Consider the following 14,270-nt stretch of genomic DNA (forward strand, 5'->3'; position numbering starts at 1 on the left):
ATAATCGATGATTATTGATTAGAGAACACTTGTAAATTCATTATTTGATACATTCATTTTAATATATAACTAATAGTCTAGTATTACAGCTTGTAGAAGCACACATGCATTATCTTTATTTTATGTAACTAAAACTTATAATAAATAAATACTTAAAATATATATTAAATTTATGATAAATAAGTTATATTTTGCTATAAGATTATATTTAAAAAATTGAAGGAGATAAGATAAGTTAAAATCAAGAGGGAACATGTTTTTTCTTCACCTTCACAAAGGCATAATAAACCAACCAACACAAGAAACAGACATCCATTCCTCACTCTGTTCTTTCCTTACATAACAGAAATACTCTTTCTCTCTCTCTTTCAAAACAAAACCATGAATGTCTTCGACAACGATCACGATGAAGAACCATTTGGTCAATACCATAGCAACGTGAACAGAACAATATTGTACGTGTCCATGGTTTCCTTCGCAATGGTCTTGTTCCTCGTCTTCGTTCTCTACCTCTACGCCCGGTGCGTCCTAAGGGGCAGGTCCCGCCACCGCGCCGCCATCCGCCGCCTCACCATCGCCGCGCTTCACGTCTCTGACCTCGACGCCGTCGCCGCCACACACCGCCACGCCGAACCACCAAACTCGGGGCTCGACCCTGCCATCATAGCGTCACTGCCAACCTTCGCCGTCAAGGCAAAGGTTTTAGAAGGTGGTTGCAGTGGCGCTACGGTGGTGGAGTGTGCCGTGTGCTTGAGTGCTCTAGAAGGCGAAGAAAAAGCCAAGTTGCTTCCGAATTGTAACCACTTTTTTCACGTGGATTGCATTGACACGTGGCTGGATTCCCACTCCACGTGTCCTCTTTGTCGAGCCGAGGTCAAACCTCGGCTCGAACCACAGGACCGCGAGGGTCCTGTTGGTCTTGCTATCGATGGTGCACCTCCACTTGGTGTAGGTGTTGATGGTGGTGGTGAATCATCCAAAATTAATGGTTCTAATTCGCGGATAAGCTCGTTTAGAAGGATTCTCAGTAGGGAAAGATCTTCAAGAAGAATCCAACCCTCTGGCTATGATGATGAGGATGGTGGTGTTGATCAAGATTTGGAAAGACAGTGATTTTTTTTTTTTTTTTAATTTGCCGTTGTTAGTTTTCTCATTGATGAACATAGAAGGGAGGTTAGTTGCTGGCTATGGTTTGGAGAGATGTTTGTTCAATACAAATTGGAATTTCTATCTTAGGTAATAGAAATGTATATTAGAAATCTGTTTAAGTTACTAAGGTAAATCTTCTATTTTTAATTGAATAACAACAAAAATATTTACAGAATTATGTCTAATTAAGTTTTTGTCTTTTGAATTTTTTCTTCTTCTAGTGCTTGATTAGTTGCATTAAAGAGATTTGGTGTTGAATAATCACCTTGTTGATTTGAAAACTGCATGTGAGAGCTTGGCTAATACTACATTAACTGGTCAAATTTTGTTTTTGTTATGAAGTTACAATTGTTTCTTTTGGTTTTTTGGTTCCTGCCGTGAGTGGTTGATTCTTTTAATTAATTGGAGGAGGATAAAATTTAGATGAAGTACTTAAGTACTGATTGTACTGCCTTCCAGTTAAAATTGGAGTTTTACTTCGATTTTCTGCATAACCAAAGTCTGTATTAGAAGATTTTATGAATTACCAAGATAAATCTTTAATTTTTATTGGAGAACAACAAAAAACGTACAGCAATAATATTGTATCTAAGTTTTCACAAAATAAAATGCTGCAGTCTATATTTGGATAAGGTTTTCAATGTCAATGACATATGTCTGAACATATTGTGCCAAGAACAAATTGTCTTAGCATATGACTTCTTCTGCTTTATAATTCCAATTATTCATGAGTTAGTTTAGAAAAATGAAGATTGTTCCATGTTAGGGGCAAGTCCAAAGCCTCAAATTAGAGGACAGGAACAAAGCTCTAGTAACACTCATTTTTCCACGCATCTTGCATCAACCAAACCCTCCATCTCTTTCTTTCTAATTTGCATTACATATAAATTAACCTTACTTTATTTGCTCAGATGTTGAAATAAATCTTATAGTAAAACGTCTTGGGTCATCTTCCACGTCCACATTGATGAATCATGTGCTTTGAATGTTTTGGCATAAAATTGATTTCTCCGATCACCTTATCATGTCCACACTCTGGTATAAAATAATTTTCTAAACCCGACAAGTCTTCATAGACGACTATTCTGGTAGTTTTTCTCAAAGAAAAAAGATAGAGTCGTATGTATATTCAGGATTGAACGCCTTAACGAATATTATGTTATGTACCACACGGTCAAACAAAACTAGCCTCATGATCACGTATATATGAAGAATAAATTTGTTGAAGTCAAGGAACCCCATCATGTACAGCAGTTTTCAAAAGAACTCTATTACTGTTACCACATTATTTGTTAGGTTGCTCCGTTTTCCTTCATAACATTGCTTGTTTTATCGATCCCACATTTCTTCCTCTTCTCTTCTTAATTATATCTCTTGTAATAGTATAAACTTTTATTCAAATTTGTTAATATACAAAAAAAAAAAATCTTTCTTACCAAATGGTTTCCAAAAGCGCTACTTTAATTTGAAAGAGGTTTTATGACTTTTATTTTAAGGAAAAAACACACGCATACACATACACAATTAGCATAAACTTTATCATTTTTCAAAAATAGGCATACTGAATTTTTATTTTATCTCAACTGTTCTTTAAAATTTCTACTATTTTTATTATAATATATTTGTTTAGAAGGGAATGCGAGGTAAATAGAAGAAAGAAAAATTTCTCCTCTCCTAATTTTTGTTTTCCTTCAATATTGAAACAATTTTGGAGAGAATAAAAAAAATAAATCTCAAAATGATAAAATATGTAATTAAAAAATTTATTTCACCCTCACTCTCCCTCTCTAACCAAATAAAATATATAGCTAATTAAAATAGGTTTCCACATTTCCTTTTCCCTTTATTGAATCAAATAGAGCATTAAGAAATTATATTCAAGTTTTCTAATCATTTATTTATATATAAATACTAAATAGTGACACTAACATAATATAATTGGAACTAGCAAGTATGACTTTTTGAGTACCTTGATTTGAATGGAAAAAAAATAAAACTTATCCTCTCTTCTCATATTCTCCTAAACATGCCCCGGCTCATCAGTTTCCATTTGTCTTAATTTAAAAGCAAAGGGACATGTGTAATAAATTAATAAAACATGGATAAATAGGGCATTGCCTTCAAAAGAATTAGGATAAGAAGTCACTTTTGTCTTTAAATATATAATTCGTTGATAAATGCATCCTTAAAAGATGAAAATACAAAATTTAGTTCTTGAAAGAATAAGAGTGTGACAAATATATTCGATCATCAACTTTTGTCCGTCACCGTTAATAAAATAGTCTATGTGACACAGAAGGACGAATTTGTTACTGAAATGATCGCCAACGTGGTCATTCCAACTAGATTGGACAAAAATGTCAGTAAGATACTATTTTTGAACATAAATATCAGTAATTTTTTATTGGTCGAAAATGTCAATATATTTTTACCCGAGGAAAATGTCAATAATTTTTTTTTGGACCTAAATGTCAGTATATTTCATTGGACCAAAAATGTTAATAAGTTACAATTATGGGACGAAAAATGTCAATAATTTTTTATTGGACCTAAATATTAGTATGTTTTTATTGGACTAATTTATTAGACCAAAAATTTTATTTCATTTAAGGGTAAAATATATTTTTAGGATAAATTTTTGCCTTTTTATTGTTACAAGGATAACATTACAATAATCACTTAAAATATATATTGACAAACATAATTTAAAACAAATATAATAATAACGATAATATTTATTATCAACCATAATTTTTCTATCACAATAGAAATTACCAAAATAAACATTGTACCAATTTACTAAAATAAAACATTGTAACAATATATCAATCATTACAAATTTTTCCAAATTACCCTAAAAGATAAATATATCTCATATTTCACTTTTTCGAATCTTGACTATTTTATTAACGGTGACGGACAAAAGTTAACGGTTAGACATATTTGTCGCACTTTTTACTCTTTCGGAAATTAAATTTTGTATTTTCATCTTTTAGGGATGCATTTGTCAGCCAATTACACATTTGGTGACAAAAGTGACTATTTACTTATTCATATTCCCAGAGAATGGAAAGACAAAAAGTCAATAAAATATTATACAACAAATATGTCCCTATGTTGACAATTAGAGATGGTCACATTGACTATTTTATTAATAATGATCGACAGAAGTTAAAAGCTGGATATATTTGTTATATTTTTTACTCTTTTGAGGACTAAATTTTGTATCTTAATCTTTTAGGGATGTATTTGTCGATAAATTACGCATTTAGAGACAGAAGTGACTATTTACCCAGAGAATAATCAGTAAGTAACTCGTGCCTACGCACAGGTTGCTCCGCTACGCTTTGCTATGTTTCACATTTTTTTTGTTTTAGTAATAAAATTGTGATTAGATTAAGAAGTAAACTTATTTTTAAATTTTAGAAAAATTACAATTTGAGATAAATTAATAGTACAAAGTAGGATAGACCTTAGTTGGGATGTATTAATATTTTAATGGATGTAGTAATGACAATAATTTGAACATAAATATGTAATTTAAATATAGTTATTGTTATGTTTCAGAATTGGTATAACTAAAATCATAAAAATAAAAGAAATTAGCATAACTCATCAGTCAATGATGATTCATCTTTGTCCTCCTAGTCTTAGAGTCATTTTTTTCTCTTACAATAGCAATTGACACACACTCATAATGAAACATAAAGATGACAAAAACAGAAAGCATATATACAATAATCAATCTTAGCTAATAAAAAAAAATACAATAATCACTCTTTTCTCATTGAATCCACTTAGCATTCAATCACAACCAACACATACGCTGCACAAAGACAATTCACACACACAATACTTACTTATTCTCCTTGTATCAATAGGCACAACCTCACTTATCCTGGATAGTTGTGTAAAAATGAAGAAAACTAACAATGTAATCCCAATAGCCTAAAGAAATAATGAAAAGAAAAAAGAAGTAGACATATCAATGAGGAAACAAACATATTTCACAGAGACACAATACATAGATGATTAGTACTTAGAACTTAGAAGATATGCTACATGATCCTACTACCATAAACTATAAAGGATAATATGTGGTTGTTACAATTCACTTAAAATGTATTCAAATGTATTTAAACTCATTATCTTAGCTGTAGTTGTTATAGTAACAACACACCAGCGTTAGCCTATTTATCGTGTAACAACATCTTTAGATTAAGGATCACTACTACTCCGAGGCTTTGAACTGTTATCTTTTGTAGTGGTCCCTCACTCCCTTGTTTAGTCTTTAGCTAAGATCCTCCTCAGGCCCACTGGTTCACCCTGTGTGTCTGTACAACTGCTAAGTCTACTCCACTGGTTCACCCTTTTAGTGCCTTTACTATCAAAAATATGAAATTATTCATTTCCTCAAGTGTTCTATTTTTAAAATTAATTTCACAATTTATGTTACTTGAAAAGTAACTAATCTTTTCAATCAAAATTATGATTTGCTTGTTACATTATTTTCTTCCCGTGAAACTAACACATTCCACGATTCAATCAACGTAATGTCCAAGAAATTGAGTAAAGATTTGGTAGAAGACAAAAATGGCCTCCAATTGGACAGGTGTCACAAATATGTTGAGGCATCCGAAATCAAGAAAGTATGAAATATAAGGTATTAAAAATGGAAAGTAAGTCATACCAGCTTTCAAAATTTTCTTCTTTCAAAAGCTAATTTTCCCAAATTGTGTCTATAAAACTGCTAAGTCTACTCCACTGGTTCACCCTTATAGTTCCTTTACTATCCAGAATATGAAATTATTCATTTCCTGAAGTGTTCGATTTTTTAAATTAATTTCACACTTTATGTTACTTGAAAATTAACTAATCTCTTTAATCAGAATTTACGATTTGCTTCTGACATTATTTTCATCCTGATAGTTGGGTTAACTAAATTACTTCTAGTACTTATTAGGTGTTATTAGTTCTAGTACTAACCGCATTTTATAAAATCATTTGGCAATTGTTTAAAAAACATAAACCATCTAAGTAGGATTATAAATCATAAGGTTCAAGAGAAAGAAATATACAGAATTGGTAAAGAGCACACAGTAGGATTTAGCAGTCCAAGTATGACTTTTGAGTACCTTGAAATAGGTTTCCTCATTTCATTTTCCCTTTATCACCCTCCCTCTCCTTCTCTAACCAAATAAAATATATAATTAAAATAGGTTTCCTAATTTGCTTTTCCCTTTATTGAATCAAATAGAGCATTAAAAAATTATATTTAAGTTTTCTAATCAATTATTTATATATAAATACTAAATAGTGACACCAACATAATATAACAGGAACTAGAAAGTATGACTTTTGAGTACCTTGATTTGAATGGGGAAAAAAAAAGACTTAACCTCTCTTCTCATATTCTCCTAAACATGCCCCGGCCCATCAGATTGCATTTGTCTTAATTTAAAAGCAAAGGGACATGTGTAATAAATTAATAAAACATGGAGCATTGCCTTCAAAAGAATAATGGTTCCAATGGATTGATTCATTGTAGTGGCTGTCAGAGTTAAAAATATATGTGGCATAAAGGCGTGCCAGTAACCATAGCAAGGGCAATGCTTTCATCATTATATCTGTTAGGAATGCGTTTATAAATTCTGGGCTTCGAGGGCCAAACCTCCCAAAACAAAGAAGAAAGCTAAGTTTGTGATTGTAATTTGTTCCCTGCCTTATTTCATTTAGATGGTATTTATAATGGATTACAATAACAGAATTTGTAATTCTGTGATGACAGGTCCTAACGGAAATGAGAAAATATTCCTAAAGTGGCAGACAAGATCAAGGCACCGATCCTTAGATGTCCAGCTCATCAATTTCGGTTATCCAGCTCAGCTTCTCTGCTCAAACGAAGTCTCTGAGGTATGTTGGTATCTTCTTCTTCCTTTTGGGTCTGCCTTCTGCTTCCTTGCTATCATCCTTCACCACTTCCGGAAGCACCTTGTCCTCAAGGTGGTATTCTTCACGCAACTGATCCCAGTTCTCCCAGGTGGTGTCATCAGGAGTCAAACCTTGCCATTGTACAAGAACCTCGAGTGCAGATCCGGCAGAGTGACGTGTATCAAGAATAGCTAACGGAGTAACCACAAGTTGGTCGTTCTCATAAAGACTGGGCAACGTACTGCAATACGGGGTAGTATCGGGTTCTGAAGATCGAAAAGGTTTGAGGAGTGAAATGTGAAAAACAGGGTGTATACGAGCAGTGTCCGGTAACTGGAGTTTATAAGCGACTAGCCCAATCCGCTCAATGACCCGAAACGGCCCATAAAACCGTTTGTCCAATTTAGAGAAACCACTGGGTTGACCCGTCACCGTTCTTTGACGATGGGGTCTTAGTTTGACCAAGACCATATCCCCAACGCTGAAGTGAACATCGCGTCTTCGTGCATCCGCGAAATGCTTCATTCGGTTCTGGGCCTTTTCCAACTTCTTCTTTATTTGTTCAAAAACAGCTTGGCGTTCAACAAGCATATCTTCAACCGCAACAATGGGAGAGTTACCTTCGAGGTACCTTGGGAAATTAGCAGGCTTCTTCCCAAAGGTGATCTCGTATGGGGATATGCCTGAACTTGAATTCCAAGAAGTGTTATATGACCATTCTACCCACCTTAAGAGCTTTCCCAAGAACGAAGGCTTCTTATGAACAAAAGCACGGAGGTATTGCTCGATCACTCTGTTGAGAACCTCGGTCTGTCCATCAGACTGAGGATGATAAGCTGAACTGAGCCTGAGCTTTGTTCCACTTAGACGAAAAAGCTCTTGCCAAAATCTGCTTAAAAATAAAGGGTCTCGATCGAAAACCAAGCTCCGAGGCATTCCATGGAGTTTTCCGACGAGGTCCATGAAAAGAACGGCAACCGTGTAAGCTGTGTGACGCGTAGGTAACATCCCAAGATGAATGCCTTTAGAAAATCGGTCAACTATTACAAGGATAACAGTATGTCCCTGGAATGCTGGAAGTCCTGTGATAAAATCAAGGGATAAATCCTCCCATGGTTTTGATGGTATGGGTAATGGACAAAGTAATCCCGCCGGCTTACGAGTCTCATACTTCGTATGTTGACAATCAACACAAGAAGCTATGAAACGTTCTACATCTTGACGAAGCCCCTTCCAATAAAAATTCTCCGTTAATCGTGCTAAGGTCTTGGTGATGCCCATGTGACCACCAGTGGGGGTTGAGTGGTATTCCGAGAGTAGTGTTGAAATGAAAGGCAAAGCTTGGGGAAGCCAAATACGACCTTTATGGAGGATCAAATCGTTCGTGACAGAAAAGTCAGGATGAGCAGCTGGGTTTGTCAAAATAGATTGACGGAGTTGAGTGAATTCAGTGTTCTAGGTCAATTGTCGCCGGAGTTCCTGTAGAAAGGTAAAACAGGGTACTGACAGAAGCATTAAAGTAGGGGAAGAAGATTCCGGTAGTCTGGAAAGGGCATCCGCCGCCTTGTTAGAATTACCCGGACGATACATAATGGTGTAATCGTAACCCATTAATCGAGCAAGGTACATCTGTTGCTCAGGTGTTTGAATCACTTGAGTGAGAAACTCCTTCAAGCTGCGATGATCTGTTAAAATGTGGAAACGGCGGCCAAGGAGGTACTGGCGCCATTTCTTAACGGCGGCAGTGATTGCAAACAATTCTCGAACATAGGTGGAAGCAGCCATGAGTTTAGGAGGAAAAACTTTGCTGAAATACGCAATGGGATGTCCTTGCTGAGTCAACACAGCTCCCATGCCGGTGCCAGAGGCATCTGTCTCCACCGTGAAAGGAAGAGAGAAATTCGGCAACCGCAAGACAGGGGTGGAAGTGAGCACTTGTTTGAGATGATCAAAAGCAGCACGAGCTTGGTCTGTCCATTGGAAAGGTTCCATCGTGACCATCTTGGTCAAGGGGGCGGCAATAGTTGCATAGCCGCGAATGAAGCGTTTATAGAACCCAGCAAGGCCCAAAAAACTTCTGAGTGTGCGCCCTGAGTTGGGTTCTGGCCATTGTTGGATGGCCTGGACCTTGTCCATGACTGGTTCCACACCTTGGGCTGACACCACATGACCCAGGTATTCAACCTGAGGCTGAGCAAAGGTGCACTTGGAGAGCTTCAGGACGAATTGTTCCTGCAACAAAATTCGAAAAGCTTGCTCCAAATGAAGCACATGATCCTCCAACGTGGTGCTATAGATCAAAATATCATCAAAGAAAACAATAATGAATTGTCTAAGGTAAGGACGAAAAATGGAATTCATTGTAGCCTGAAAAGAAGAGGGCGCATTGCATAGCCCGAAGGGCATGACCCTGAATTCGAAGTGTCCATGGTGTGTTCGAAAGGCAGTTTTACAAACGTCTTCTTCATTCATAAGAATTTGATGATAGCCTTGCAGTAAATCTAATTTAGAGAACCAAGAAGCACCACCTAATTCATCGAGTAACTCTTCTATCGTGGGTATCGGAAAACAATCCTTGATAGTGAGGGCATTGAGTGCTCTGTAATCCACGCAGAATCTCCAGGTTCCATCGTGTTTACGAACAAGAAGAACTGGAGAACTAAAGGGACTTGTACTTGGACGAATGATGCCTTTCTGCAACATAGAAGCAACTTGAGATTCAATCTCAGCCTTTTGATAATGTAGGTATCTATAGGGCCGGACATTGACAGGTTGGGCGTTTGAGGTTAAGTGAATATGGTGGTCAGTCGGTCGAGAGGGAGGAAGGGCATTAGGTGGTTGAAACAGGGAAGCAAATCTGCTTAGAAGGGACTGAATCTCGAGAGGGTAAGGGGGATTAGGTGTATCAGGTGTGTCGGAGGGGGTAACAGAAAGGTGGAGGTAAATGGTGGCTCCGGCCGTGCGAACCAAACGTCGGACTTGAGTGGAGGTTAGTGGCTGGAGGGTGGAAGTGTCCTCTCCTTGAAATTCAATGATGCGTCCCTGATGCATGAATTTCATCGAAAGAGATGTATAATCTGTTAAGACCGGTCCAAGGGAACGGAGCCATTAGACCCCCAAAACTACGTGTGCACCGCAGAGGGGTAACACGTGAAGGTCAACAATAAAAACAATGTTCTGGATTGTTAGTGGAACTGCTTGACAGACTTGTTGGCATTGAAGGAATTGGCCATTTCCCACCATAACCTTTAGAGGTGTGGTCGAGCAAGGGGTAAGGCCCAATTCGGCAACCATGGAATCTTGCACGAAATTATGGGTGCTTCCCCCATCCACGAGAGTGAGCACCTGTTGATCGGCAATGAGGCCGGAAAAACGCAGAGTCTCAGGTGCTAACGGTCCAGTGAGGGAGTGTAAATTGAGTTGGGCCTCATTTACAAGTGATGGGTCAGGTGGTTCGGGTTCCAGGCCCAATAGGGTATAGTCTTCTACGGAGCGCTCGTCATCATCAACCACTAGGAGGTGCACCCTAGAATTGCAACGATGACCACGATGGTATCGTTCATCGCAATTGAAGCACAAACCTCTCTCTCTGCGGGTAGTTAATTCCTTAGGGGTTAGCCGTTTCAGAGGAATGACGGAAAGGGGCTTGGTGGTGGGATTCGAGGGCAAGGAGGGTAAAGAGGGGGAGAAAGGGTTCGTGGGGAGCGGTTGAGAGGGAGAGGGTGGGACACGGGGATGAAAAGCCCTTCTCGCTTCGATAAGCTTCTCCTCTTGCAATCTAGCAAGACCGGCAGCCTGGGTGACCGTCAATGGTTGCAAGGGAAGAACCTCACGACGGATGTCGGCATTGAGGCCTGAGACAAAGCAGCTGAGGAGAAAGTGCGGAGGGAGACCGACAACGCGGTTCGCGAGATCCTCAAATTCAGAAAGGTAAGCTTGTACTGTGGTTTTCTGAGTCAATTTGAATAAGGCCCCAGTTGGATCCTCGTAGTGGGAGGGGGCAAAACGAATTTGCAGGGCATGGAGGAAACTCTGCCAGGAGGAGAGTTGGCCATTACCAGCCATCCACTGGTACCAGGCCAAAGCTCTGCCGTCCATGTAAAAGGACGCAATGGTGAGTCGGTCTTGGTCCGGGGTGTGATGGTATTCGAAATACTGAGTGATTTTGAATATCCAGCCTAATGGGTCCGACCCATCGAACCGGGGAACATCGAGCTTGACGCGAGGGTGAGGGGATGAGGGTGAAGTCGGGGAAACGTGTGGGGGTGAGCTTGGGGAGGGTGCGGGAGATTTGGTGGTGAGGGTGGAAATGAGGGTGTCGAGCTTATGGGTCATGGTTTGCAGGTTTTCACTGAGACTGAGTTGATGAATGGTGAGCTTAGCTATGGCGTCTTCCAACTTTTCAGAGTTGGACTTCGAGGCCATGAGAGCGAGACGAGAGCACCAAATTGTTAGGAATGCGTTTATAAATTCTGGGCTTCGAGGGCCAGACCTCCCAAAACAAAGAAGAAAGCTAAGTTTGTGATTGTAATTCGTTCCCTGCCTTATTTCATTTAGATGGTATTTATAATGGATTACAATAACAGAATTTGTAATTCTGTGATGACAGGTCCTAACGGAAATGAGAAAATATTCCTAAAGTGGCAGACAAGATCAAGGCACCGATCCTTAGATGTCCAGCTCATCAATTTCGGTTATCCAGCTCAGCTTCTCTGCTCAAACGAAGTCTCTGAGGTATGTTGGTATCTTCTTCTTCCTTTTGGGTCTGCTTTCTACTTCCTTGCTATCAATATCCTTCTTCCCAAACCGATTCTTTTTTATGGTCCATGGCATTGCGTTGCCAAAGCAAAAGTAAAAATACTTGTACAAGATATGGTGGTATTTGTAGGTTACTTATAAAATACCTACATATACACCTGTGGAAATTTTCTAAAATTCTCTGTTAACAACACCAGATCAAACTAGAATGTAAGTTTTTTTTTGGAGAGGAGATTGAACAGCATCTTTCCCATCTTTCATTCCCTCTTAATCATCCAACCTACATTTTATCAAACTCTTTGTAAAAGTCCTAAAGGAAACCAAAGAAAATTCATATAGTGTGGCTACCATAAATTCGGACCTGGAAAGTTTCAAGTAGGTTAACTAACAAATCACATCATATCAAGTAAGTAACTAACATAATATCCCATCTCAATTTTCCCTTTTATTTCTTTCTCAACACTTAAATACCGTAATGCAACAAAAAAAATCCCGTAATTAGAACAATGACTCCAATAAAATTTTGAAGCATTGACCAAAATTCAAATGAGTCACAAAAGTCCTTCATAACAGATCATTCAGCATTTCAGATCCAGGTTGCCACGACACAATTTTATATAGTATTCTCCCTCACTGTCTAACCTGTGCAACGTGAACAAGGAAAACTTTATCTCTTGAAATTCCCTCATCAAATCAAGGGCCTATTTTTCAGTTTTACTTCCTATCATCCAAAAACAGAAACCATAAACATCAAATGCCCGATCAAACTCAAAGGCCAAAACCACCACCATCCCCAAGAAACTCTCGAGCACCCACTGAAATCTTTACTGGGTCCCAATCCAACAGATGAAGTGGGCGTTGATCCAGAAAAACTCCCATTGCTCCCACTCTTACTGCATCAACAAAAACACGTCTCAAAACTCAGTATCTAAATCCATTTAAGTGAAAAACCCACTTTAAAAAGTAAAGTAACAAAGTCAAATTTCACTCGTTGAAAAGAAACAAGTTTTAGTGTTAAATAAAAGGTAGTATATCAAAATGAGACCTATAAGATGATTAAGATCTTCATCTAACTATTCCAATTTATGAATGTGTAAATGCATATCAACCACTATTTCATCGTCAACAACTGAGATGACTCATTTTTAGCCAAATTCCTCAATTCAAACCTTCATAATTAACAAAAAAAAAAAGAGTAAAATCTAAGCTCAATTTACCCGGAGGGAAACTTGCAATTATCATGACCTGAAAAAAAGAAAAGAAAAAGAATGAAACATTAGCCTCATGAAACAAATAAAATCTTAAGAAATGATTTTTAATTTTTTTTTTTATTGATCCACATTGAGAAAATGGGGGCTTTGAGTGTTTGACTGACTAGGGTTCAAGGAAGTGACGGCAGCGTTGTTGTTGAAGTCGCAGCTATCGTCGGTCATGCCATGTTTCAGAAAATAGTCGTTGAAGGCAAACGACGCCGTATTCTGGACGCTGGTGGGGTCGTAGCAGGGCCCACCGCGCTGGATTGGGCGGCAGTCGGCGCCGCCGGCCCCGCAGGCCCAGTCCAGCGCGGCCTGCAGCGCCGCGTCCTCCGCGTTGTTCTTCGCCACGCACCACAGCTCCTGCGGCGGAGCGCCACCGCCGCCGTCGCCGGAACAGAGGCCCAGAAGGAGGAGGAGCGAAAGAACGAGGCTTTTTGGGGTGGGCATTGCGGGGGAGTGGTCGGTGAGTGAAGGAAGGGAAGAAAGAGAAATGGGTGGTGTTGGGTTGGGAATTGGGATTTATGTTATTGTGTGTGAATGAAGATGAAGATGAAGATGCTTGAGTTAGTGGGGGTGGTGGAAATGTGACCGTTACAGGTGTTTAAGGAGCAAAATCGAAGAGACAGAGAGAGAATGTGTGTGAGGTGACTGAGTGTGTTGTTGGAAGAAGAGAATGAATGGAATTGAAAGCGAGTGTTTTTTGTAATTGTAACAGTGACTGCTACATCTGGATCTTTGTCTACTTGCCTTCTCTTTTCTCTTATTTTTCTTGGAACTTTTTTTTATTTATTTAAATAAGCAACACATTCGTTCACTTTTTTTTTAATGATTTTATTATTTTATTATAAAAAAAGCTCAATTACATGCGTGTCTCTTATGTTTTACTTTTTTTTAAGCTTATTCTTTTATGTTTCAGAACCGATTCAGTCATTTATATTTTTAAAGTAAGTTAAGATGATTATTTTAAAATAATGATTATTTTTTATTTTTGGATATAATTTTAAATTTTTTGTTTATTAATTTGAGAAGTGAAAATTATTCTATTAGATTCATTTGCCTGATATTATAGATCTTAATTGATGTTTGGATTAAGAATCATGATAAACATAATGAAAATTGAGAGAAAAAGTAAATTTAATGAGCAATAAAAAAATTAAAAAAAAATTAATATTAAAT

General features: G+C 37.9%; 2 protein-coding genes across 2 annotated transcripts; one reads left to right on the top strand and one right to left on the bottom strand.

Annotated features, from left to right (window-relative positions):
* The first annotated feature begins 241 nt into the window (after positions 1-241).
* Positions 242-1,324, top strand: LOC100783358 (RING-H2 finger protein ATL40). The gene has a single exon (XM_003526194.5). It carries the CDS (start codon positions 382-384, stop codon positions 1,111-1,113), a length of 732 nt encoding a protein of 243 aa, XP_003526242.1. The 5' UTR covers positions 242-381; the 3' UTR covers positions 1,114-1,324.
* A 10,966-nt stretch (positions 1,325-12,290) lies between these two features.
* Positions 12,291-14,009, bottom strand: LOC100784423 (PLASMODESMATA CALLOSE-BINDING PROTEIN 5). Its single transcript, XM_003526195.5, has 3 exons — positions 13,214-14,009; positions 13,056-13,083; positions 12,291-12,731 (listed from the first exon to the last, which is right to left on the bottom strand). The coding sequence occupies exons 1-3, from the start codon at positions 13,539-13,541 to the stop codon at positions 12,563-12,565; spliced, it is 525 nt and encodes a 174-aa protein (XP_003526243.2). The 5' UTR covers positions 13,542-14,009; the 3' UTR covers positions 12,291-12,562.
* Positions 14,010-14,270: the final 261 nt, after the last annotated feature.

Source organism: Glycine max, chromosome 6, assembly GCF_000004515.6.
Source record: "Glycine max cultivar Williams 82 chromosome 6, Glycine_max_v4.0, whole genome shotgun sequence".
In the NCBI taxonomy this organism is placed as follows: Eukaryota; Viridiplantae; Streptophyta; class Magnoliopsida; order Fabales; family Fabaceae; genus Glycine; species Glycine max.

Bases quoted from the DNA above. Each gene is read 5' to 3' on its own strand.
- LOC100784423 (XM_003526195.5), bottom strand. From the start codon at position 13,541: ATGCCCACCCCAAAAAGCCTCGTTCTTTCGCTCCTCCTCCTTCTGGGC. The intron at 13,084-13,213 runs GTCAGTCAAACA...TCTTTTTTTCAG, and splicing joins CGTCACTTCCTTGAACCCTA to GTCATGATAATTGCAAGTTT. The intron at 12,732-13,055 runs GTAAATTGAGCT...TTGTTGATGCAG, and splicing joins AATTGCAAGTTTCCCTCCGG to TAAGAGTGGGAGCAATGGGA.
- LOC100783358 (XM_003526194.5), top strand. From the start codon at position 382: ATGAATGTCTTCGACAACGATCACGATGAAGAACCATTTGGTCAATAC.